The following is a 27,070-nucleotide window of genomic DNA, read 5'->3' on the forward strand; positions in this document are numbered from 1 at the left end:
TCCTCACAGTCCTCACCTCAGTTAGCCTATGCCTATGCTAGATCGAAGTTTGAAAATCACAGACAGGCGTGCTTACCAGTCCTGTAGTCGAGTGTAGCAGAATGTTAAAATGTGCTGTCACGTCAACATTTCCAGCCAAGGCTTTGACGTGAACGCCTTTTGGGGCATCCATGCTGAGAGAGCGTGTTGGAGACTCCAGTCTTAAATGATAGGGGAATGCATAGTTACTGAGCAGTGCAATACATCGTTTAGACACAAGATGGCCACAAAATACTCTCAAATTCAACAGTTTGATTCATACATGGAAATTGGAAGGAAACTGCATGACTGTGGCCATTATATCTGGGAAATTCTTTTTGAAGAAGAAAAAGAATTCATCTTTTGTTGACAACCAGATGCCTCTGTCAGTGTGACTCAGGTCTTAGTCATCAAATATCACAGCTGATTAATGCCCTGTTGGAAACTTCTATAAAAGTTATTTATACTTAGTACAATTACTTTTAATGGGCTGACATTTTTAAGCAAGAATGTTTTCAAGAAAAAAACAAATATATCAGCATATGCAGAGACAAAATTGGAGCAACATATAAAAATCAATTATTTTAAAGTTTTTAAGCTAGTTGGCTTTATTTTAAAAAGTAATGTGTATATGCAATCTGTATGGGAAGAGATAATGCTATTAATTTTTTAGTGTATACTTACTTCAGCTCTTTGTTGAGTACTGCTTTGACCAGAGGAGTCCTAACAGAATGCTCAAAGACAGCGCCCTCTGGACCTGCCCAAACATATATATATTTTTGTACCATTACTTTTCTGCGTTGTGACATTATTTCCAATACAATTATTTTTCAGTTAAATTCATCATATATTTAAGGTAGTGCAATGAATACTACATTCATGCATAAGCAATGAACAATTTAAATAAATATTTTTTTCACATTACAGTAATAAGACTTGACAAGGAAATTTGCTAAATTGGCAAAAAAAAAAAAAAAAAATCAATAATAGAAAATAACCTAAAGGTCCTGAAACAGCCTTCATTCTTTAAAATATAATTCATTCTTTTTATTTTGGGGTGAAAAATGAACTAAAAAATGGTCTTCTTGGCAGGTTTCATGAAATTCACCTAAGCAGAACAAAAAATCGAAATAGCTTTAGGCTAGTTTGGATTTAAGTATTAATATTTAATGTAGCGTGTAAACCCATTGTGAATGTTGAAATTCTGGATATGTGTTGTTGAGGCCAAAGCTGTTGATTACAAAATCTCAGTTTTAACCACTGAGTTAAAGTGACTGTTTCATATGTTCAAATATACTAACTGTGCTCTTCATACATATTAATAAATATTTGCAGTAAGTAACACAATAAAGTGCAACATTGTAAACAATTTACTTCCTATCATTATAACAATACTATTAATACTCACACATAGCAGATCATCTTTTTCTGTACATTATACAGGTCTTCTTTCAGGCTCACCTGTTACACGGAGCTTTCCTTTTCCCACAACGGCTCCATTTCCATCTGCATAAAATAAATTTTCATCATGGTTTGAGCTGATGTTGAAGTGTCGGCCAAAACCCTCAGCCTGACTGGGACCTGAGAACAGAAACAGATGAGGAGAGAATGTAGACTGACATCACACTTTTTACCAAAAGACAGACATTTATTATCATTAAATATCCAGTTTCTCTCCTAAATATGTCACATTATGAATGTAAAATAGGTTGTGAATGCTGTTTCATGTTGCAGCTGTGCTCTTAACTCATGCATGTTCTGTGTGACCCACTTCATTAAACAGTAAAATCATCAACTAATAAATGTTTCGCATGTCTCATACCTACGGACAAACTTCCTGTTACGTCACCATTGGCATTGCGAGCGTTGAGAGTAACATTTTCAGAGGAGTGCAGCAGAAGAGCTGAATCCTGTTATGAAGAGAAGAATGAGCAGAATAGTTGACTAAATCTATCTGTCTATCCATCCATCCATCTATCTATCTGTCTGTCTGTCCATCCGTCTATCTATTGATCTATCCGTCCGTCCATCTACAGTGGGTACGGAAAGTATTTTTCACTTTTTGTTATATTGCAGCCATTTGCTAAAATCATTTAAGTTAATTTTTTTCCTCATTAATGTTCACACAGCACCCCATATTGACAGAAAAACACAGAATTGTTGACATTTTTGCAGATTTATTAAAAAAGAAATACTGAAATATCACATGGTCCCAAGTATTCAGACCCTTTGCTCAGTATTTAGTAGAAGCACCCTTTTGATCTAATACAGCCATGAGTCTTTTTGGGAAAGATGCAACAAGTTTTTCAAACCTGGATTTGGGGATCCTCTGCCATTCCTCCTTGCAGATCCTCTCCAGTTCTGTCAGGATGGATGGTAAATGTTGGTGGACAGCCATTTTTAGGTCTCTCCAGAGATGCTCAATTGGGTTTAAGTCAGGGCTCTGGCTGGGCCGTTCAAGAACAGTCACAGAGTTGTTGTGAAGCTACTCCTTCGTTATTTTAGCTGTGTGCTTAGGGTCATTGTCTTGTTGGAAGGTAAACCTACGGCTCAGTCTGAGGTCCTGAGCACTCTGGAGAAGGTTTTCGTCCAGGATATCCCTGTACTTGGCCGCATTCATCTTTCCCTCAATTGCAACCAGTCGTCCTGTCCCAGCAGCTGAAAAACACCCCGACAGTATGATGCGGCCACCACCATGCTTCACTGTTGGGACTGTATTGGACAGGTGATGAGCAGTGCCTGGTTTTCTCCACACATACCGCTTAGAATTGAGACCAAAAAGTTCTATCTTGGTCTCATCAGACCAGAGAATTATGGAGGCCACTGTGCTCTTAGGAACCTTAAGTGCAGCAGAAATGTTTTTGTAACCTTGGCCAGATCTGTGCCTTGCCACAATTGTGTCTCTGAGCTCTTCAGGCAGTTCCTTTGACCTCATGATTCTCATTTGCTCTGACATGCACTGTGAGCTGTAAGGTCTTATATAGACAGGTGTGTGGCTTTCCTAATCAAGTCCAATCAGTATAATCAAACACAGCTGGACTCAAATGAAGGTGTAGAACCATCTCAAGGATGATCAGAAGAAATGGACAGCACCTGAGTTAAATATATGAGTGTCACAGCAAAGGGTCTGAATACCATGTGACCATGTGATATTTCAGTTTTTCTTTTTAATGAGGAAAAAAAATGAACTTAAATGATTTTAGCAATTGGCTGTAATATAACAAAAAGTTAAACATTTAAGGGGGTCTGAATACTTTCCATACCCACTCTATCTATCTATCTATCTATCTATCTATCTATCTATCTATCTGTCTATAATCTGTCCGTTTGTCCGTCCGTCCATCCATCCATCCATGTGTTTACTCTTACCTCTCTGGAGTGGATTTCCTGGGCATAGAGAGGGAATAGGAAGTCTGATTCTCCCTCCAGTCTCAGCCCATCTGCATTGACTTGCAGGTATCCCATGCCTTCCTGATAACACAGAGAACTTTCTCAGCTTTCAGAATCTAAATATGGATTCATATTTCTATTAAAAATTAATTAAATATGCGATCCAAAGTGCTTTGTGTAAATTCATCTTACTGTATTGAACCACATAACCCGCAGGATCCAGATTGTAAGGGCAAAGTTCACCACCAGGATGATCAAGAGAAGCAGAACAAACAGATAGAGGCAGCGTTTCCGCCAGCCGTAGATGCCGATCATGTAGATGTACTCAGAGACTGAAGACAGGGCCCCAGATTCATCTGTGGTGGTGAGGTACTGCTCACGCACCATCTGCCAATGAAGATTAGTGGTTAACTACTCATTATTAGTCAAGAATGATTAATAATATTTGATATTGAATGATATTGAATAATATTTCATGCAAAATGTAAAATTACAATTCATGAAAGTACGCATTAAATTTTACAACCTGAACTAAAAAGTCTAATTTCATTTAAAAGTCTAATTATCTGATACTTTAAGAAACTTATTAACGTTGACACACCCTGATTTTTGTTCTGTATGTTTGTTCACACCATATGACTTTGATTTGGGAAAGCTTTTCAAATATTAATAAGCATTGAGGCAGTTTTGAACCAAATTTTTTAATTCTTAAAAGGTTAGTTCATGCAAAAATGAAATTTCTGTCATTAATTACTCACCCTCATGTCGTTCCACACCCATAAGACCTTCATTCATCTTTGAAACACAAATTAAGATATTTTTGATGAAATCCGAGAGGTTTTTTATCCTCCATTGAAAGCAACAAATTTACCGTTATTCAAGGTCCAGAAAAGTAGTAAAAATATCTTTAAAATAATCAGTGGTTCAACCTTAATGTTGCGAAGCGACGAGAATACTTTTTGTGTGCAAAAACAAAACAAAAATAATGACTTTATTCAACAATTTTCTTCTTCCCTGTCAGTCTGTTACACAGTTGGCGCAGTGCTGCGTTTCCGTGTTTACGTTAGAACGCTGACTAATAATGAGGGTAAGAAATTAATGACAGAAATTTAATTTTAGGGTGAACTAACCCTTTATACCATGTGTAAATGAGGCCTTTAAGTATGCAGTATGCTTGAGCATGCTAGCAAAGACTTGATAAACAAAGATGGTGTACTCATATGACTTATGAATGGGAAAAAGTGCAATCCGCAGCATGGCAGAATAAGTCCCGCCTTCTAAATAAAATAGTTTCAATTTCATTACTCCAGTCATCAGTTTCACATGATCCATGAACAAGCATCCCTGCTGAATAAAAGTATTCATTTCTTTCAAAAAAGGAAAATCTTATTGACCCTAAACTTTTGAACAGTTGTAGTGCATGTTTAAAAATGTAAATCTCATTATATATGCTGATCTGTCAAAACAGTGATCTTTGAGAATCAGATTTTGTCCGAGGAGTGCTGTAAGTAGCACAGCATTTACTTTGAGTGAACATGCTACTGTAAGATGAAGGAAAAACTGAAACAGCCTTCATGTCTCCCCGTGGTAATTCAGCCAAACATTCCTTGGGTTTGGACATGAGTGATCCAATTCCACTCTACTCCCATTTAAAACATAATTACCAGCCAGTAATTAAACATTTATATGATATCAATGGCTGCAGAGGATCAGTAAAGTCCTACAAGAAAGTAAACATCTTGACTCCACAAGTTGCTCACAGACAGCCTCTCTCTTTCTCTCTCGGTCTCCCTCGGGACTTTTTTCCATTAACCCACCCTACTGATGCTCTTTCACTGTTTCCAGCCTCATCTAAGCTGCCAAGAGAAGAAATTACAGCAGAACACTGCCTTTCCAAGCCACCGGAGTCTGACTTTGTTTTTAACAGAGATTCCGAGATCCTTGTGGTGTCAAAGCCGGACCTGATCAAATATCAAGAGAAGCCAGGAAGATTGAGCTGGCGTGATATTGCGCTTGTTTCTGTGGAGTTCTGCTGGAGGATAAACAGTTATGAGGTGGGAAAACCAGTTCTCTGAGGAGACCAGATAAGAGCTTGTGGAGAGAGGCTATGGGCAAACATAACAAGCTGTATGAAGTTCTCCCCACTCAGTCTAATCTTGCAGTCTGCATAACTCCAGCGCGCCGTAATGCCTCAGCCCTCTAAAAATAGGTCCCAGGACTGTGCTCTCATTTTAAAGGGGAAAAACAGCCAAAGTGTCTGAAATAATGATCAGAGCGCAAACATTATGACTGAGAATTTATGTTTGCAACATCAGAAGTCCAACTATTTCTTAATTTCAATGGCTGATGTTGTTATTTTGACAAAACGAAAAAGGGATAAAGATACAGTGCTGTGCAAAAGTAAGCGCACCCCATGAAAAGTTGTATTTTTTAACATGTGTGGCCGTTTTGATACATGGATAACATTAATGAGTAAAGATTATACCATTTAACCCAACAATGTATTAACAAACGTATATTGTGATTATAAACAGCTTTCATTCATTTGTATCTCTAACAATTCCACATTTACAGGTCATTCATACATTTTTAGTGATGAGAAGCGAGATTAATACTTTAAAAATCAAGCCAGGAGTCAATCTTCACTAAAAAAATAAGAGTTGAACTTAAAGTGTGTCTTACCCTTGCTGTGTTGGTGTGATCGACACTCCTCTGCAGGCTCAAATCTGCTTGTGTTACGCAGCAGAGCTGGAGTCCTCCGATCCGTCTGTCTGTCAAACCCTCAACAGCTGCCTTCCATAAATCTGATTCTGGATCAGCCTCAGCGCGGACACCAACCAAACTTCCTCTCAGGATCTCACATATCGTTCAGAGGTCTCTACACCTCGCGTTACGCAAATGTGAGGCTTTAATGATCACTTGAGAGTGGATTCATTAGCGAGACTCATAAACACCAGTAGCTGGTTGTGTTGATTCTCAGGGAGGGACGGGAGGAGGGGTAGGGCGGAAAAAATGACTGTCAAGAGAGAATTACAGAGCATTTTCTGCACTTGTTTGACTTTTATGATGTGAGTCACTTTCTAAGCACGAGCTCCGGATAGGAAACTAAAGTTAGCGGCTTCGCTCATTGAGAATCTGCTTGTCTGTTGGACAGCGAGTCTTGCATAGCCTACACACTAAAACAGGTCGGAGGAGTATTAATAGTTGTGTCTCTCTGCCAGAAACAGCGGCTTCAGGCGTGTTATGCGCTGAGCTTTGTGTTGTATATCTTACATAGTTTGCGTAGTTTAAGAGAAAATAGTTATTATTACACATATAGTGTAATGAAAACTCCGCAGATCTTTAAATTAAATTTAGTTGTATTAAAATTGAGGCCGTACAAAGTATTAAATATATTAAATTGAATAAGAAAAGTCTTAATTATCATTTGAAGAGGTCTTAAATTTGATGACAGATGTTTATATCATACTCGTCACATTTCTAAAAAGCACAGCTGCATAGGCCTACAGGAGTCACCAGGGTAACTGCTATATTTCTGCTATTCCCATAGACTGTAAAAAGCTGCATGTTTTATCAATTTTACTGGTAGTCCACTGTATGAAGAATTTTTGGGTATAATATGTTGCAGTTTACTTTATTTTGCTATCCTCACTTACATAAATGAACTATAGTACCCTGCACTCAGTAGTAAAAGTATAAAAAAATTTGAATAGTTTTTTTTTTTTTTTTGGTGTGACTCTATGTGTGTGTGTGTGTGTGTATGTATATATATATATATATATATATATATATATATATATATATATATATATATATATATATCAGTGGTGTGTTGTGGTGTTTTAAAATGAGGAGGCAACGTCCTCATCTATGTCCCTGTTACACAATTTCCTTGGTTGGTTATATTTGTATAAATATATATATATACTGTACTGTGCAAAAGTCTTAGGCACGTCAGTATTTTCACCCCCCAAAAAAGGTTTTAAGCCAGTTATTTATATCTTTTGCTGTAGTGCGTCAATAGGAAATATCCGTTCACATTTCCAAACATCCATTTTGCCATTAATTGTAATAATCCAGTGAGATTTTTGAATACACGAGGAGTCTGACAACAGCCGGTGCTCCACACAGTGATCTGATCTCACCATCATCGAATCCGTCTGTGATTACATGAAGAAACAGATGAAACTGAGACAAACTAAATCCAGGAGAACTGTGGCCGTGTCTCTAAGATGTTTGAAGAAATCTGCCTTCAAAGATACAGTACTGTGAAGAGTTTTAGGCACTTGTGTAAAAATACTGTAAAGTGAGGATGTTTTTAAAAAATACTGTTATAAATAGATTTTATTTATCAATTAACTTATATTAACTATATCAAAACAATATTTTGTGCGACCACCCTCAACAGCTCTTGTCCAGGTACACATCATTTTTCAGGTAGCTTTGGAGGCAGGTTTCTTAAAATCTCTTGGCGACACGGCCACAGTTCTTCTGGATTTGGTTTGTCTCAGTTTCATATGTTTCTTCATGTAATCACAGATGGATTCAATGATGGTGAGCTCTGATTTCCATATGGAGCACCGGCTGTTATCAGTCTTATTGTGTATTAACAAAAATCTCACTGGATTTATTACAATTAATGGCAAAATGAATGTATGGAAATGTGAACAGATATTTCCTATTGACACACTACAGCAAAAAATATAAATAAATTTTTTTTTTTTGGGGGGGGGGGGGTGAAAATACTGACGTGCCTTAGACTTTTGCAAAGTACTGTATATGTACATTCATTTTTAATGGCATTGACGAGTGTGTACTAATATTTTTATAAGCAGACTTATAAACAAACTTATGATTTTCACATAGTGAATAGTAAAACAATACACAAACGTTGAAGTCTGATCTTAGAAATCATTATAATATGCTAATTTTGTACTAAAAAAAACATTTCTTATTATTATCAGAGTTGAAAACATTTGTGCTGCTTCATATTTTTGTGTAAACCCAATATTTTGTGAATATGATACTTTTTTTCAAGATGATGAATATAACATTCAAAACAACAGCATTTATTTGAAATAGGAAACTTTTGTTACATTATAAATTATAGTCAATTTTGATCAATTTAATGAATCTATGCTGAATATAAAAGTATTAGCATTAATATGCTGAATAAAAGTATTAAGCATCTGAAATTGATCAAATAAAAGCATCTTAAAAGGACGCTGACGGACAGCATGAGAAACTGCACTGTCAAAGCTTATGTTTGATTGATTGTGCACATCCTGTGGCTCTTTCTGCATTAAGGGCGGAGGCAGAAGTGAGCAATGATAAGGCAAACAGCTGACCACATCCATCAATATCTGAACTCTGACTTCCCTCAGCCAGCAAAGACAATGACGGGTTTCATCTCACTTTTATTCACCATTCAAAGCTGTCTGTAGTAAACAGAATGTATAATAAAGACCTGTTGGAAATACTCTATAGAAAGGAAATATCTGTTTCTCGTAAATGTGTAAACAAGTAGAAAATTAGCAAAGAGCAAATGAAAATTTAACACAGAAAAAAAATGAATATCCACATAATTCCATACCTGAAAATCTAAAGCTAAATCTAAACCCTTTTTGGAGTTGAAACTTTAAAGTATACCAAAAGCACAGCCCTGACATTTTAAAATGTGAAAATAATGTATATTTCCAATTAGACAATAGCTTATATCCTCATTTTACAATCTTCACTGTGCATAAAATGTGCAAATTGTAACATAATTAGTTCTTAAACCAAATTATATACTTCTAAAAAATAGGATGAATTCAGGTTGATTGGGACACTTTTTCGCAGTCATCTCAATGGCAAAAAGTGTCCCAAATCAACCTGAATTCACTCTGGGTCATTATTGACATTAGATACAGTGGTGTGAAAAAGTGCAGCAGGACAGTGATCCAAAACACACCAGCAAGTCCACCTCTGAATGGCTGAAGAAAAACAAAATTAAGACTTTGGAGTGGCCTAGTCAAAGTCCTGACCTCAATCCTATTGAGATGCTGTGGCATGACCTTAAAAAGGCGGTTCATGCTCGAAAACCAGTTATTTTAGGGGGCAAGCACTTTTTCACACAGAGCAATGTGGGTTTGGATTTTGTTTTCATTTCATTTAAAAATGATCTGAAACATTAAAGTGTGACAAACACGCAAAAATTTTTTTTAAAAATCAGCACTTTTTCACACCACTGTATAGTCTGATATGCATTCTAATAATTTTGTTAAAAGTTCAGTTACTTAAGTATTATTATTTCCTAAGCAAACTTGTGTAAAATGGGATTTTCACAGGTTTTGGGTTTGTATTTTCAACAGGCCTGTCTGAAAAATCATTGACTTGTCTTGCCTGGAGCTTCGAGTCTTTTGCTTCATAAACAAGGCCATTCAAAACATAGGCTACTGAAGCTTACACTGATGCAAGGAAGTACTATAAGGCGTTATATAACTACTCATAACTTTGATTATTTGCATATTTCATTTAGATAGTTATGTTCTGACAGTTCACCCTTTCCCACAAAAGTTTACATTGATGCATGTGTCTCCAGAGGGCGCGTGAGAGCTCAGAAACACGAAACTCCTTTTAAACCACTTGCAGATTTTGTTACGTGTCTCCAACATTTGTACATAAAAACGTTAAAATAATAAATTAAATATTGGTAACTGAATTAAAAACTGAAATGGGCAAAAATGATTAAAAAAAAAATCTTTATTATGTCACCAGAAACAACTGTTGTGATTAGTCCATCCTGATAGCGCTGAGGAAAGTAACAGATACCATGTGACGCCGTGTTCCTCTCACTCTGATCTGGATAATAATTTACAGCGTAATAGGAATCGAGTATGAATTACTTACTTTAAAATGAGATAATTATTACAGGAAAGATGCTGGAAATAAAATACAAGCCTTAGCCAATCAGTGTGCTCGGCGGACATGGCTTTATGGGAAATGTATTTTTCCAAAAACAAACATTAATTCAACCCTTTACAAAAAATACTGCATGATAACACTATTGTTGTAGTTTAAATATAATTTGTGGTTTACGTGTTTATTATTTTTAATTTTTTTTTACCCACGCCATAAAGTCACGTGACTGCCCCGTTGACAGGAAGAAAATGGCGATCTTCAGTGTGTATGTTGTCAATAAGGCTGGTGGACTCATCTATCAGTACGATAATTATGTACCTCGAGCTGAAGTCGAAAAAACGTTCAGCTTTCCTCTTGATTTAGTTTTAAAGATTCACGATGAGAAGGTAGTTGTGTCATTCGGACAGCGGGACGGGATCAGAGGTGCGTGTTTATGTGTCTGCAAACCACCCCATGTATGAATGAATACACATTTATAGGGCCATTCACTGCATTTCAACATCTGTTCTTATGAATCATATGAATTGTTTTCTTTTGTGCAGTCGGTCACGCGCTTCTCTCCATTAACGGAGTGGATGTGAACGGTAAGTATACGGCTGAAGGGAAGGAGATAGTTGAATATCTAAAAGATCCTGCCAACTATCCAGTGTCCATCAGATTCGGCCGACAGAGACTCTCATCCAATGAGAAACTCATGCTGGCTTCAATGTTTCACTCGTAAGTGGATTTCCTTAAATGTTTCACCACTTTATTGTAATTGTTTCAAACCTGTATGACTTGATTTCATCATCCACAGACCAACGCAACTGGTCCATATCATTAAACAAGCCTTAAATATCAAAGTTAATCAATGATATGCTCATTAAATATTTATTATTATTATTATTATCAATGTTGAAAACAGATGTGCTGCTTAAAGGTGCAATATGTAATATTTTTGCAGTTAAATATCCAAAAACCACTAGGCCAGTGTTCTATATTTTGTTCACTTGAGTACTTACAATATCCCAAATGTTTCCAACTATTTGTAAATCGTGAGAAAATTGCAATTTCATCCAAGGCTTCGGGACGTGTGAGGAGTCGCCTGTCAATTGTGTCACCCGCGTTACCCTCGGTTTCCGGTTTTATTTTGTAGAAACCATGGAAACACCAAAGACGCTTTAATATTTACATGTTTTAATAGACAAGGGAACAACTGTTTTGATACATTTATAGACAGAATACTAATTATTGTTATATAGCTCAACATGTTGTCATATTGTTTAAATCTAATGTTCTTGATTTTTTTTGCGAGTACCATGCTTTACCATGCCTCAGAGAAAAACAGTATTTTGTCAAGTAGCTAACATAGCATAATCAGATGCAGCTTTATTTTTAGCAACAGTAATATAGCATTTTCTCCATCATACAATATGTTTTAAAATGAATTGCATGCCATTTATCAACACAAGCCATCCAGCATTTATTAATATGATATTGTAAAATCTTACTGCAGTGTGTAACAGTGTCTCACAGCAGCCGCCGAGTGAACACACAGAGTAACGTTACAACATAATTTTCAACACACTCAAATGTCTCTAATATGATAAACAGAGCTGCGTTACCTCATACTCATGGCTGGAAAAGTGGATAATCACAATAAAATAATCACATCCATGAACATGATTTCTTCCCAAGTCCTATCCCAATTCCTTTCCACCGTCCGTTAAGGTGGAGACCACATGTCCCAAGGTTCCTCTCTCAAACTTGGCGTCATCAAGCTACGCCTTTGTTTTGAATAGGCCTCTAGCAGCCAAAATTATTGCATATTATACCTTTAATATTTTTGTGGAAACCGTAATACATTTTTTTCAGGATTCTTTGATGATTATAAAGTTATAAAGCATTTATTTAAAATAGAAATCTATTGTAACGTTATAATTTTTAAACTGACTTTAAATGTTTGAACGTCCAACAGGTATAGGATAAATCATCATCAGAAGCATAACAATCATAATAAACCCTTCATCAGAATGCTGTTATATATTTTAAAACTGACTTGTTTTTATTAGACGTGTCTTTTCCTGTCTTTTCTCAGGCTCTTTGCCATTGGATCACAGTTATCACCTGAAGTTGGCAGCTCTGGTATTGAAATGCTGGAGACCGATATGTTTAAACTGCACTGCTTTCAAACACTCACAGGTCTGTTCTCTTGTTGAAATGACAAAATGATATGAAAGGTGCAGTTGGCAATTTCTGAGAGATTTCTGTTGATATTTAAAATCAACCCAAACAAACACACATCCCTTCATTGCTCTGCCCCCAAATTCACGCAAAGTTGATGTCTTTTTAACATAACTGAAGCGAAGCAAAAATAATGATGAACAAGGAAGGACAAGAAATGAACACACATTACATATACAAGCAAGAGTTGGTTGTTAGCAGCTCCAGATAAACAATGACATTCAAAACTGTCCTATTACTACAGCTAACATTACAAAAACAGCATATCTTCGCTCTTTGAAACGGCAAAACCAATGTTACTCATGTATGGAGCAGAAACAATGCAACCTCAGCATCCGTTTTCAGGCCTTTCCTCTTCAGTCTCTCCAGTGCTGGAAAGCTTTTCTAAAGCTCTTGCCTGATCATAACCCTTCATCTGATCTTTTCTCTTTTGCAATGTCTCTCAGCCATCTCTCTTTCTTCAGTCTTTCTTCAAATCTCCGTCTTGCTCACTCTCTCTCTCCTCCCCCATCATGAGTGGACACGCCCCCTACTGTTGATTGGCTACAAGTGCGTTGTGCCTATGGTTGTGCCGCTCTGTCCAATCCACTTTCAATAACGTTTCTCAGAAATCGTGTACTGCACCTTTAAAGGGGACCTATTATGCCCCATTTTACAAGATGTAAAATAAATCTCTGATGTCCCCAGAGTGTGTATGTGAAGTTTTAGCTCAAAATACCCACAGATAATCTTTTATAGCATGTTAAAATTGCCACTTTTAGTGGTTGAGCAAAGACGTGCCATTTCAGTGTGTGCCCTTTAAATGCAAATGAGCTGCTGCGCTTGGCCTTAGAGGGCGGAGCTTCAAGAGCTGATTCTTCAATGTCAGGATTCAGTCAGGACGCACTATAATGTCAGAAACTGCGAATATATGCTGCATGGAGATAGAACAGGTATAGTTTAGTTTAATTACGGTTATAACATATATTGTCTTCTTGTTTTTATCCACTATGTTAGTACAAGCTTGTTGTACCATCCAAATGATGGCCAAAACTTTACAGATGAGTTTTGTTTATTGTACTTCACACAAAAGATGTCCGTTTTCACTTCAGAAAATCACTGTAAGAGTTTAATAAAACACAGTTCATGTGTGCATTAAAATATTATCCATAAACTCTCTCTCTCGCCCTTGCATTATCATCAACATACACAGTGAATTACACAGAAACAATCATTACAACTAACAGTAAGCAAATATATAAAGACTTATGCCTTTTTGGGTGGTGTTTAATAAACTGGTAAGTTTTATATCCATAAATCAACTCCGATGAACTGTAATAAAGTGCTCTCACCTTCATTACTGCCGTATCCAGTATCACTCTGGAGGCTGTAAGCTGGATCACGAACAGTTTACTGATCCATCTGTTAGTAACACATTTTTAGCACAACCTCTGTTTTGTATTGTCCCTTTGTATTGACATTCGTTCACAAATCAGTCTGGTGTGAAATGATTTGCACAGACAAAAACGAATTTTGGTAGAATAGAGGGAGCATTTTCTTGGAAAACCAAGTTAATCCACCTCGTCTTCAGCGGCTCAGATTTAGGGAGTAAATGGAGAGAGCTATGTGGATTAATCCATCCAGCTTCAGAACAATTAAAACACTTTGGAGGCATTCTCGTCAGTGCAGAAATGGCGGACTGTGTACAACTGGCTTGGAACTTGCTCAGGGCAGTTCTATGTTAACGGCAGTGTCTGTCAACATTTATGGGCGGGGCCTGTGGCGAATATGACGTCACACTGCCAGGGATCTGGAAACGGCTTGTTTTGAGATACTGCGTATGATTTATGGGGATTAAAAGTAAAAGGAGTGGGTGGATTTTTATCATTATAGGGTGGTATACAGACTGCCAACACACATTTATGTCCAAAGTGAATTTTGCATAATAGGTCCCCTTTAGGTCATAGAATGAGGTGTTAATTTGGTGTCAAACAAAACCAGTGATTCCGACAGAACTTTTTTTATTTTTGCAGGTATAAAGTTCATTGTATTGGCAGACCCTCGGCAGACTGGTATCGATGCCCTCCTAAGAAAGATTTATGAAATCTACTCAGACTTTGCACTGAAGAATCCTTTCTACTCTTTAGAGATGCCTATCAGGTGTGTTTTTTTTTTTACTATTACAAACATGTATTTTATGAGCTTTGCCTGCAGTTCAATTTGATGCTAGTATCCACCAACAAGGTTGTGGAAATGCAAAACAAACAAACAAAAAAATGCATGATTTCTTTCAGATGTGAGCTTTTTGACCAAAACCTAAAGAATGCTCTGGAAGTAGCAGAGAAAGCTGGGACATTTGGACCCGGATCCTGAACGGGACTTGCTTTGAGTGTGTTCGTCCACCTGACACGATCTCCAGAAGTTCTGCAGTCAGACTTGTCCAGAGAAATGTTTGGGTTGCTGGCATTTCCATCCTTTTCAGACTTTTTCTTCAAGCTTGAAAGTCAGTTTAAGACCACTATAACTGGCTCTTTTATGTTTCTTTTTGAAATTAAGCCCCAAAATGAGACATAACCTTTGTAAATAATGTACTGTACATGGACAGTTAAGTTTGTAATGTGTGACCTTGTGCAGAACATCTAAACAAGATGGAGGAGCTTAACATGCTCAGTGCATTTTGTTGAGATTTTTATTGCCGTCTATCCAAATGAAATGAAATTTACATGTAATTTGCCTTCTGTTAACAAATATGAAAAATCTACTGTATCTTGGCTCCATTTCAGTCCAATAGTTGCTTAAGTTTAAAAGGTCAATCATTGATATCAGGAATCTGTAAATCTTAAAAGTTTTATTTATATAAACTCATTTCATTGTGCTATTAAACATTCACGTGAGATAACTAACAGTTAGGTCACGTTTTTTATCATCATACAAATTAATGATTTTGTAATATACAGATACAGAGGTAGGACCAGTTAAAGCTCTGAAACGGATGAAAAGTTCAAGAATTAAATTTCTGATTTAATGGCAGTATTTTAAAACCACTGAAGAAATGGCTTAAACATGCCTTAATAAACAATTAATTGATACGTTCTGCAATGTAAGTGTTGAGTAAACAGAACAATGTAAAATACTGTCATCTGTTTTTAAAATGAATAGAATAAATAACATGATGTGCTTCTGAGACATGGTATCATATTTTTTTCCACTGGTTAAAAATATAATGTGATATCTTGGGAATACTGTAGATATCCACAGTGAATTCATCCATATTTCATAAACACAAAAGTTTTGCATTGTGCCCTTTATACCGTACTTTAAATACTAGTTAAAAGACATTTAAATACTCTGTTTAGTCAGCCTTCTTGGGTACGCTTCCCATCTTGGTGCGTATATTTCGGAGCAAGAAGTATCCAACTGTGGTGACAGTACAAGTTATCTCTGCTACCCAGAATGCTGTGTTCCAGCCATAGTGTTTAGCAATGGTGCCAAATGGCAACCCTGACAGGAATCCGCCAACTGCCGGAAAACAAGCACAAAAACACATTAGTATTCTTTGAAATGGGCAACAAATTTTTTCTAATGGTAAGAGAACAAACTTGTCTAAAAACAACTATGAAATAAATTGAGAAGATGGTTACCGTTTGCCATTAGGGCAACAATGGCATGAGAGGTTCCACAGTAGTTCGATGGAGCGCTTTCATTCGCAAGAACTCCAAACAAGGCTATTGGTCCATAGGAGGAAAAGCCAAAAGCAGCACCCAACAAAAGAATCCAGACCTGTGTGTAAAATTATAATGAAACCAATACATTACAGACCCCATAAAGACAGTTTTGTCATATTAAACAATGTGTGAAGACACTGAACTTACGTTTGAGCTGTGTGCTGTGACAGTAGTGCGGAAGAGGTACATGGAGACGCACATACCAGCCATCATGGAGAGCAAGAGCCCATGGCGAGGGTTTCCATACAGACGCAATCCATGCTTCAAATACAAGAAAAAAAATATCCACCACTTTAGATACGCTGCTGTTCAAATGTTTGAGGTCAGTAAGAGAGTAATACTTCTTTTATTAATCAAGGACACATTAAATTGATCAATAGTGACAGTAAATAGTGACAATAGTGCTGTTGTTTTGAACTTTCTATTCATCAAAAAATTCTGAAAAATTAATTGTGGTTGTACTTTATGGCTCATGGTTTGTCATGCATGGTATTTGGATTTCATATAAATAGATTTTGGTAGTATAAACTCACCTTTGCCACGGCCCTGTCTGACAGGAATCCTGCAGCTAAACTACCCAGCAGTCCTCCCATCTCCAGGGCACTCATGAAGGAACTGCCTGTGAAAATCAGCAGCAATACGCAGAACTGAAAACATCTTCATAATACAAAAAAGCTGCCCCTTTCTATGGAAGCTGGTTTCTGCAACAGAATTAAAACATAAAAAAGTAATTGCAAATTTTTCAATTCTGACTTTTCCCTCATAAATCGGAGTTTACATCTCATAATTCTGACTTTTTCCCTCATAAGTCTGAGTTTACATCTTGCAATTCTGACATTTTTCCTCATAAGTCTGAGTTTACATCTCATAATTCTGACTTTTTTCCTCATAAGTCTGATTTTACATCTTGCAATTCTAACTTTTTTCCTCATAAGTCTGAGTTTACATCTTGCATTGCTGACTTTTTTCCTCATAAGTCTGATTTTACATCTTGCAATTCTGACTTTTTCCCTCATAAGTCTGAGTTTACATCTCGCAATTCTGACTTTTTTCCTCATAAGTCTGATTTTACATCTTGCAATTCTGACTTTTTCCCTCATAAGTCTGAGTTTACATCTCATAATTCTGACTTTTTTCCTCATAAGTCTGAGTTTACATCTCATAATTCTGACTTTTTTCCTCATAAGTTTGAGTTTACATCTTGCAATTCTGACTTTTTTCCTCATAAGTCTGATTTTACATCTCATAATTCTGACTTTTTCCCTCATAAGTCTGATATTACATCTCATAATTCTGACTTTTTCCCTCATAAGTCTGATTTTACATCTCATAATTCTGACTTTTTCCCTCATAAGTCTGAGTTTACATCTTGCAATTCTGACTTTTTCCCTCATAAGTCTGATTTTACATCTCATAATTCTGACTTTTTCCCTCATAAGTCTGATTTTACATCTCATAATTCTGACTTTTTCCCTCATAAGTCTGAGTTTACATCTCATAATTCTGACTTTTTCCCTCATAAGTCTGATTTTACATCTCATAATTCTGACTTTTTCCCTCATAAGTCTGATTTTACATCTCATAATTCTGACTTTTTCCCTCATAAGTCTGAGTTTACATCTCATAATTCTGACTTTTTCCCTCATAAGTCTGATTTTACATCTCATAATTCTGACTTTTTCCCTCATAAGTCTGAGTTTACATCTCATAATTCTGACTTTTTCCCTCATAAGTCTGATTTTACATCTCATAATTCTGACTTTTTCCCTCATAAGTCTGATTTTACATCTCATAATTCTGACTTTTTCCCTCATAAGTCTGAGTTTACATCTTGCAATTCTGACTTTTTTCCTCATAAGTTTGTTTACATCTTATAATTCTGACTTTTCCCTCATAAGTCTGAGTTTACATCTTGCAATCCTGACTTTTTCCTCATAAGTTTGAGTTTACATCTCACAATTCTGACTTTTTTCCTCAAAGTTTGAGTTTATTATTGAGCATATTTCTGACTTTTCCCTCATAAGTTTGAGTTTACAGCAATGGTACATTGCTTTTCCCTCATAAGTCTGAGTTTACATCTTGCAATCCTGACTTTTTCCTCATAAGTTTGAGTTTACATCTCACAATTCTGACTTTTTCTGGGTTTACATCTCGCAGTTTTGCAAGTGTGAGACATAAACTCAGAATTAAGAGAAAAAGTCAGAATTGTGTGATAAAAATAAACAATTACCTTTATTATTCATTTTTATTGCATTGAGGAAACAAGCTTCCATACCTTTTAAACCCTCATTAGATCACATCGATAGCCTACACTGAAGCCTAAAAACCAAATACTTTGGACCACACACAGTACCCATTAGTGCTGACTGGCCCTTGTCCTGGATGAGGAAAAGTTGCCCCCAGTCAGTGTAAGCAGTCTTCACCCCAAACACCACCAGGTAGCCAAACGATAACACCCACAGATAGGGAGATAAGATGAACTCTTTGAAGGTGCTTTCATTTTTGCTGGAGCCTGAAATCAAAGGTAGAGACCAGATGGATCAAATGTACAACTGTTATTGGAGGACAGACAGAAAAGTCTATTAGTTCAAAACGAGTGACCTTCGCCAGAAAAAAAAAACATGAATTAACACACAGACACAGTAAAACACACCCCTTTGTACTCTGTTTTGGTCCAATAGTTCATACTTCAAAGAACTATCGAGTGAAACCTTTTATCTAATGCAGACATACACAATGTCATAGAACAGAAATGACCTATATAAGTAAAACCAGTCATAGCAAACACAACTAACCGAGTAAGGAAATCAAGACAACAGCATTCCCAACTAATTTTAATTCCTGATATAAAATGCATATGCATGTGGATTTTGAAGTCTTCGTACCTCCTTTCCCTTTCTTTGCACCAACTTCAATATTTGGCAGGCCAACATCACTGGGCTCATTTCGGATAATTAGCAGACAGAAGATAGACATGACCACACAGGTCAGGCCGGAGATGGACAGCGTGGACCTCCAGCTGTAGCTTTGGGCCATCAGTGTGGCAATTATAGGCCCCAGACCCCCAGCCAAATTCATACTGCAGGATAGCACTGCCCACCAGGTCCCAAACTGAGATGGCTCAAACCACTATTGAAACAAATAAATCAATTCATTTCACATGTAGTGCTGAATCTGAAATATATAGATATTATATAAAGTACACTGCAGTTTAAAAAAAAAAAAATACTTTTTTTTTTTAGCAAGGATGCATTAAATTGATCAAAAGTGACAATAAGTGACATTTATAATATTACAAAAGCTTTCTGTTGTACAATAAGTTTCCATTTGTTAACATTAGTTAACATGAACTAACAATAGTAAATACTTCTAAAGCATTAATCAATCTTAGTTAATGTTAATCTCAACATTTACTAACGCATTAATAAAATCAAAAGTTTATCTGTTAATATTATTTAGTGGACCTGAGCTACCAATGAACAGTTTTTGTAAAATTTTACGTCTATTTCAAATAAATGCTGTTCTTTTGAACTGATCTTTCACCAAAGAATCCCGAAAACAAAACAAAAATGAAGCAGCACAACAGTTTTCAACATTTATAATAATCATAAATGTAACCCTATAGACCACAACACAGTCGGGTCAATTTTTTAAAATTGAGATATATACATCATGTGGAAGCTGAATAAATAATCTTTTCATTGATGTATGGTTTGTTAGGACAATATTTGTCCAAAATACCACTATTTGAAAATCTGGAATCTGAGGGTGCAAAAAAAAATCTAAATATTGAGAAATCGCCTTTAAAGTTGTCCAAATGAAGTCCTTAGCAATGCATATCCACACACAAAAATACAATTTTGATATATTTACAGTAGCAAATTTACAAAATATGTTCATGGTACGCGATCTTTACTAATGAGTTTTGGCATTAAAGAAAAATTGATCCATACAATGTGCTGTTGGCTATTGCTACAAATATACCCGTGTGACTTATGAGTGGTTTTGTGGTCCAGGGTCACATATTAGAATGATTTCTGAAGGATAATGTGACACTGAAGACTGGAGTAATGATGCTGAAAATACAGCTTTGCATCACATAAATCATTTAAATTATATTTGATATTTGATAATATTACTGTTTTTACTGTATTTTTGATCAAATAAATGCAGCCTTGGTGAGTATATGAGACTTCTTTCAACTTTTGAACCATTTTTGGCTCCCAAAGTACCTTTCAGTGAACAGTTAAAAGAACCATTTTTTTCCTTAGTATGAAGAACATTTAATAATCTGAAGAACATTTTTCCTCTATAAAGAACCTTTTGTGCAATTCAAAGGTTCTATAGATGTTAAAGGATCTTCATGGAACCATCGATGCCAATAAAGAACATGTATATATATTTCTATGTACAATGCAAGTCCATAGAATACAGAAACGGACCCATACCTTGCGTAGTACTTTTGCACATGGTGGCCATCCTAGACCCTGACCCAGTCCATTCAGAAACCACAGGCCTGAAAACACCACCACCGAGGAGGACTGAGAGAAAACCACGTTGATGCCGCCAACCATAAACAGCCCAATAGAGAAAAGCCATCGTGCGCTCATCTGATCGGACAGCACACCGCTTATGAACTTGCTTATGGCGTAGGCCAGCGATTGACTGCTAGTGATAAGACCTGCAGTGCATAAAGATGAAATAAAAACATTGATTAGACTGCAGCAGAAAGTGATTCCCATTCAGAATCCCTCAAAAACATATGGGTTTGCAAAGAGAGGACAAAAGAGCAATACTTTAGGCGTTATCACTCTACATTGGGATTAAAGACTTCAGTGATAAGAGCAATTCATTAACTGTGCTGATAAAGTAGAACCAGGGGGAAATCTCATTTTAATATTATTATACGTCGTCGATCTCCTGACATGTTAAATATTGGTTTAAACACAGCTCAATTTTAAATAATTAATAATGGAATACGGCATAACAGGGTGGAAAAAAGGCCAAATTTTGTGTTTCTATTTTAATTTTGGTTTATTATATTCCATGTTTATATAATTATGACTGACATTTAAAGTAAAGATAAAAAAGAAACTAAACATGCATTTCAGTTGTGTATTCTAGACATAAAACAGCTTCAAACAGGGTGGAATGTAGCTAGTGATATTTATCTGATATAATTTCTTTGATGAAATTTCAAAAGTTAGGTAATGTTGCCTAACAGGGTGGAATGTGTATAAGTGAGAATAAACAAGATATGGTGATAAAACACCAACTAACAGGGTGGAAAGCAATATTGAGGACATGTGGAAAACACACACACCATTCAAAAGATTGGGTTTGGTAATTTTTTTTACATGTTTTTGAAAGAAGTCTCCTATGCTCAGCATGCATTTATATAGTAAAAACAGTAATAATGTTATAATTTAAAATAACTGTTTTCTATTGTAAAATATTTTTAAATGTAATTTATTCCCGTGAGTAAAGCTGAATTTTCAGCATCATTACTCCAGTCTTCAGTGTCACATGATCCTTCAGAAATCATTCTAATATGCTGATTTGCTGCTCAAGAAACATTTCTTATTATTATCAATATTGTTTTATTATTATCAACAGTTGTGCTGCTTAATACTTTTGTGAAAACTTCAGAAGAACAGCATTTATTTCAAAGTATTTACGGTCACTTTTGATCAATTTAATGCATGCATGCTAAATAAAAGTGTGAATTTCTTTCAAAAAATGGTGAGGTGTACTATTTAACATATTCAAAAAAAAAAAAGCACAATCCATAACATCTACATAATAATGTAATTTTATATATCTTTTAAAGCTTGAGTTTTAATTTGGTCAAAAAAGATGACTGTCTCAAACATGTTTTCTCTATTAGGAAATACATTATCAATGACTGGTAGTGTACTATAACTTCAAATATGTGTGTACCTGTTGATATTCAGCTAAATCTGAATTATAATCATTTTGGGAGTTTTCAGGACAGGAAAGGCACTGTATACAGGGAATTACGCCATTTACAAAATGCCTTAGTGCCTTCTGTCCATTGTTTATCATCCTCATTTACTGTAATTCTGATTAATGCATGTGTAAAAGGTTATAAAACATGTGTGGGCACATGACAGAGAGGTAAGACAAAGTACAAGCCACTAGTTGCACATGCTCACCCAGATCATCCTTATCCAGCGTGATCTCCTGCATTACAGAGGGCATCACGAAGGAAAACGTCTTCCTGTTGAAGTAATACAGCGTGTAGCCCACAAACATGGCAAGGAATATAGTAGCTCGGTAGTAGCCATATCCACTCTTCGCCATGGTTGGCGCAATTTAAAAACGTTAAGGAAGGAAACGTAAGGGTCTTCTTCAGCTCGACACAGCAGGCATCTGAGGGCTACGAACTCATGAGTGTGGATCTGTGAAACATGAAGAGCTGGTGAGGTCAGGGGAAAGAGCTGTAATCAATGGCAGGGTTAATGGTCAACCTGGCGGAGATCTTTGGAGTGTTCTCCGGCAAACAACTGCTTTCAAGGGAACAGTGTGTAATGTAAAACTCTACTGAACTAAAACAAGGAGCACAGCGTGCCACTGACGTTTCATTTGTAGTCGATATTTTTGTATTCTTTTCTACTTTATTGTTGTCTTAAACTTGTTGTGAAGAGGGTGTTATTGAAGATCCCCTAATCTGAAGAGTTTAATGATTGACGCAGGGGTCTGTATGTGACAGCTTATTGGCGGTGTGTGTTGTGAAAGAATCATTGCACTTTGGTTGTGATCGAATGTGCAGCACCAACAGCTCAAAGTTGTCTAATCCTAACCATGTAGTCTAGAAATCTGTTTTTTTCTCTGATTTGTTGGTTCATGCTGAATGAAATTTATCCCTTGCTTTCCATCTGAGTAGATTTTACACACTTTTAAACACTTCCCTTCTGATAAAAAAAGAGATAAAACCAGCCAAAGTTGGTTGGCTGGTCTTCCAGCCTGGTCAAATCTGGTTAGCAGACTGCAGCTTTCTGTTGGTCAGTGCAACGAACTTGCAATACCCACTTAAACACAAGCGTAAGGAACACATAAGGAACTTTTCCTTGCACAATACTCCTGATCATGAGGATTCCTATTGAAATGACTAGATATTATATCCTCCTGGGACCCAGGAAGAGACTTCTGTCCTCTGTAGTGGACGTTATATTTTAGTGATTTTCTCTGACATCATACATGTCACAATTTTAAGTCTGGATGTCCTGTAAAGAGCACATTCAGGGCTTTGCAGAGATACCAAATTTTTAGAGGTTTCGCAATGACAACAACAACCTCTTGGTCTTTAAATATGGCTGAAAAAGAAAATTAGCACTCTTATGGAAATGTGATAATATTTTGTAATTATAATTTAAATCGGATTAATTTTCAAATTGTTTGTTAGAAATCAATATCTCAGGAATATGTTATGGGGTTTCAAATCTAAATATGACTTTGTTAAGAAACAGGACATCCACCGTGCCATTCGCCGTTGCCGGCTAAAACTCTATAGGTCAAAAAAGAAGCCATATCTAAACATGATCCAGAAGCGCAGACGTTTTCTCTGGGCCAAGGCTCATTTAAAATGGACTGTGGCAAAGTGGAAAACTGTTCTGTGGTCAGACGAATCAAAATTTGAAGTTCTTTTTGGAAAACTGGGACGCCATGTCATCCGGACTAAAGAGGACAAGGACAACCCAAGTTGTTATCAGCGCTCAGTTCAGAAGCCTGCATCTCTGATGGTATGGGGTTGCATGAGTACGTGTGGCATGGGCAGCTTACACATCTGGAAAGGCACCATCAATGCTGAAAGGTATATCCAAGTTCTAGAACAACATATGCTCTGATCCAGACGTCGTCTCTTTCAGGGAAGACCTTGCATTTTCCAACATGACAATGCCAGACCACATACTGCATCAATTGCAACATCAAAACATTTGGCACATCATAAAGAGGAAGATGCGACAAAGAAGACCTAAGACAGTTGAGCAACTAGAAGCCTGTATTAGACAAGAATGGGAAAACATTCCTGTTCCTAAACTTGAGCAACTTGTCTCCTCAGTCCCCAGATGTTTGCAGACTGTTATAAAAAGAAGAGGGGATGCCACACAGTGGTAAACATGGCCTTGTCCCAACTTTTTTGAGATGTGTTGATGCCATGAAATTTAAAATCAACATATTTTTCCCTTAAAATGATACATTTTCTCAGTTTAAACATTTGATATGTCATCTATGTTGTATTCTGAATAAAATATTGAAATTTGAAACTTCCACATCATTGCATTCTGTTTTTATTCACAATTTGAACAGTGTGCCAACTTTTTTGGAATCGGGTTTGTAGTTCAGAATCATCTTTATACAAAGTTTGGTTAAAAACAATAAAGCTTAAAAATGTATTTGTGATAAAAAAAAAATCCCATTGTTTTTGCCTATACATGTCATTTCATGCCATGTTATTTTTTAAACAACTTAGTCCTTGTGTCCACTACAGAGGACATAACATGAATAAAATATAATTTTTCAAAAATGTTATTTTTAAATTTGTTTCTTATGCTCTTAACCATATAATGACGTGAAAAAATACTAAATAAAAAAAAAATAAAAAAAAACAGAATTCTGGAGGTTATGCGAAATTTTGTAAGTGTGACTGCACCTAAAAAGCTTATGCCACACAATTCGCATCATACCGTTCGCATGTAAAAGTAAGGCTGAATGATCCCAAATTTTCAACTGTCAGCCATGTGGTCTGTTTAAATCATGTCGGAATGACTATAACTGCAAGTCTGAACTTTAGGAGTTTATTGAGAATATGAACGCTTTTTATAGAATATTGTAAGTATGGTAATTTGCATACTGGATAGTAGCAACAACTACATTTGGTTTGAAACTTGATTCACAACTCTTGTCACTGTCATGTGACCTATTTCGGGATCAGTTGCGTCGCTTCACTGCCATTCATAACTCCTCTCCCGTGGCCTCATGGGATTGTAAGTGTCCATCAAATGCACACTTCAAAATCTCACTGTAAGTAGTAGGTACTTTTCAGCTACTGTTTTTTTAATTGTATGTATTTGATGTATAGTGGCAGTAGGCATATTGAGATGCAGGGAATGTGAACACACCAAAATTGCCTGTCCAACATTTTCAATTTTGACATTCAATGCTGTATTTTAACCATATCAACACATAACTTAGTCTGGGTCATTAGCAACATGTGCTGAGGCTATCTGGTAAAAAATATGTTTTGATTATTTTTAACATTATATGTCCGCATTTATAATCATTTAAAAGTAAAAAATTCCACACATTTTTCTTTGGTCACTGATATTCCCTGTCCACCAATGTAAACTTCACTGAAAACATAGTTTTCAATAACATCAATAACTGAAGCTATGATTTTTGAGTCATGTCATTGGCAACAGCGCCTCATATGGGTCAAACGTTTTAAGCAGAGTAAAATCACAGTAACTTTATGTTCAATCAAATGTAGCAGATTTATGCAAATGTAGCCTATTTATTGTATGGTGTATGGCCACATTGCTGCTTGCAGATAAGCTTTGTGTTTAGCATCTGCTGTCCTGACTGTCATATAACATACGGGTATTTCTCGTCCTAATAGTTAAAAGTTTGGAAAAGCTGCTGCTCAGTGAGCTCGTAAACGTGGCAACACAATCAGTATACAATCATCCACTAGCTAACCTACAAGTAACGATAGCTGAGAGTTAAGAGATTAGTCGAAGGGACAATATAGAAAATATGATAAAAGTGAAAACAATAACATGCCTACTTCCGTGAACAAGAGGTTGCCATTCGGATGTCTGTTCCAGCAAGCAAACACTTTTCATTAACCCTTTATCCACGACCAAACCATTTCGATCCGACACAAAGTCCTCAAATGTTCATGTTACACTTATATTCAGTGTAACATGTCTGACTATATTCTTATAGTGAGACATTAGTGGATCTCCTCTGAGATGCTGTCAATGTAAAATCCTGAAATACTTGTCAAACTAGTAATTCAGTCCATTGCTTCCACCTACCGTACGAGTTAGAGTAGAACAGCTCAAATTAAGGCTTAAGATCATATTCTTCATATTCCGCCATATCTAAAGGCAGAACAGAAGCTGCATCTGGTTTTTAATTACTCTAAATTGTGGATTTACACAGACTGTTTAATGCTGGACAGGGAAGGACAAATATTTAAATTAAGATTACAGAACTATGCATTAAAAGTTAGTGTCATTTAAAATTATATACATTCAATGATCAGTTAAATGTAAAATTATAAATAGAATATGGTGTACACTACAAAAGAATGGGGTAAAAAAATGTATCAAACTTTTATGAGTAAGGATGCATTCAACTAATCGAAAGTGACATTTATAATGATACAAAAGATTTTGGTAACATTATTTCGATGGTCTATTTCTAAAAAGTTCTATTAACTATAAGTAACTTTGCAACTACATGTCAGCTAACTCTCATTAGAGTATTAGTAGACTGTCTGATTAATATCTGCAAACACTTTATTTTGATGCTTCTATTGACTATAAGTAACTTTGCAAGTACGTCAACATGTTCTATTAACCCAAACCCTAACCTAACAGTCTACTTCAGTCTTTTATAGTATGTATTAAAGAGATGATACCTCAGATTCCCCCTAAAGTCTTGACACACTGGTGAGGATTCACAGGTAAACATCTTGAACCATAGGCTACACATGTGTGACAGTAATAATGGCAGGGCAATAAAGCACAATTGTGAAGTGTACATAAGTGAGGAGATGGCAAGGATGATCACGTTTACCTTTT

General features: G+C 36.2%; 3 protein-coding genes across 5 annotated transcripts in view; 1 reads left to right on the forward strand and 2 right to left on the reverse strand.

Annotated features, from left to right (window-relative positions):
• Nucleotides 1–6,394, reverse strand: part of sgcg (sarcoglycan, gamma) — a 10,146-nt gene extending 3,752 nt beyond the window's left edge. Inside the window, exons 1-8 of one of the 2 annotated variants that reach the window (XM_067366254.1) lie at nt 6,091–6,394; nt 4,167–4,203; nt 3,601–3,795; nt 3,388–3,489; nt 1,841–1,928; nt 1,480–1,599; nt 703–775; nt 77–200 (exon numbers count right to left, since the gene is read on the reverse strand). In XM_067366254.1, the coding sequence (XP_067222355.1) occupies nt 77–200; nt 703–775; nt 1,480–1,599; nt 1,841–1,928; nt 3,388–3,489; nt 3,601–3,795; nt 4,167–4,199 (735 nt within the window). In that variant the 5' untranslated portion in view covers nt 4,200–4,203; nt 6,091–6,394. The remainder of the gene's footprint in view (nt 1–76; nt 201–702; nt 776–1,479; nt 1,600–1,840; nt 1,929–3,387; nt 3,490–3,600; nt 3,796–4,166; nt 4,204–6,090) is intronic. The other variant, XM_067366255.1, reaches the window with a different exon arrangement.
• Nucleotides 6,395–10,550: 4,156 nt separating this feature from the next.
• On the forward strand, nt 10,551–14,943 carry trappc4 (trafficking protein particle complex subunit 4). Its single transcript, XM_067365355.1, has 5 exons — nt 10,551–10,734; nt 10,854–11,028; nt 12,389–12,492; nt 14,547–14,673; nt 14,808–14,943. The coding sequence occupies exons 1-5, from the start codon at nt 10,560–10,562 to the stop codon at nt 14,884–14,886; spliced, it is 660 nt and encodes a 219-aa protein (XP_067221456.1). The 5' UTR covers nt 10,551–10,559; the 3' UTR covers nt 14,887–14,943.
• Nucleotides 14,944–15,851: 908 nt separating this feature from the next.
• On the reverse strand, nt 15,852–26,269 carry slc37a4a (solute carrier family 37 member 4a). Of its 2 annotated transcripts, none has more exons than XM_067365354.1 (9): nt 26,047–26,269; nt 22,415–22,660; nt 20,687–20,919; nt 19,124–19,367; nt 18,592–18,750; nt 16,772–16,857; nt 16,386–16,499; nt 16,155–16,293; nt 15,852–16,032 (listed from the first exon to the last, which is right to left on the reverse strand). In XM_067365354.1, exons 2-9 carry the CDS (start codon nt 22,560–22,562, stop codon nt 15,866–15,868), a joined length of 1,290 nt encoding a protein of 429 aa, XP_067221455.1. In that variant the 5' UTR covers nt 22,563–22,660; nt 26,047–26,269; the 3' UTR covers nt 15,852–15,865. The 2 variants fall into 2 exon arrangements, with proteins under 2 accessions (XP_067221455.1, XP_067221454.1); XM_067365353.1 differs by having other exon boundaries at nt 26,043–26,269.
• Nucleotides 26,270–27,070: the final 801 nt, after the last annotated feature.

The sequence above is a fragment of the Chanodichthys erythropterus genome, chromosome 17, assembly GCF_024489055.1.
Source record: "Chanodichthys erythropterus isolate Z2021 chromosome 17, ASM2448905v1, whole genome shotgun sequence".
In the NCBI taxonomy this organism is placed as follows: domain Eukaryota; kingdom Metazoa; phylum Chordata; class Actinopteri; order Cypriniformes; family Xenocyprididae; genus Chanodichthys; species Chanodichthys erythropterus.

Excerpts from the sequence above, each read along its gene's own strand:
- trappc4 (XM_067365355.1), top strand. The coding sequence starts at position 10,560 with ATGGCGATCTTCAGTGTGTATGTTGTCAATAAGGCTGGTGGACTCATC. Across the intron at positions 11,029-12,388 it reads CTGGCTTCAATGTTTCACTC|GCTCTTTGCCATTGGATCAC; the intron begins GTAAGTGGATTT and ends GTCTTTTCTCAG. Across the intron at positions 12,493-14,546 it reads CTGCTTTCAAACACTCACAG|GTATAAAGTTCATTGTATTG; the intron begins GTCTGTTCTCTT and ends TTATTTTTGCAG.
- slc37a4a (XM_067365354.1), bottom strand. The coding sequence starts at position 22,562 with ATGGCGAAGAGTGGATATGGCTACTACCGAGCTACTATATTCCTTGCC. Across the intron at positions 20,920-22,414 it reads GCTGGATAAGGATGATCTGG|GTCTTATCACTAGCAGTCAA; the intron begins GTGAGCATGTGC and ends TATGCACTGCAG. Across the intron at positions 16,858-18,591 it reads GGGCCAGTCAGCACTAATGG|GCAGTTCCTTCATGAGTGCC; the intron begins GTACTGTGTGTG and ends TGATTTTCACAG.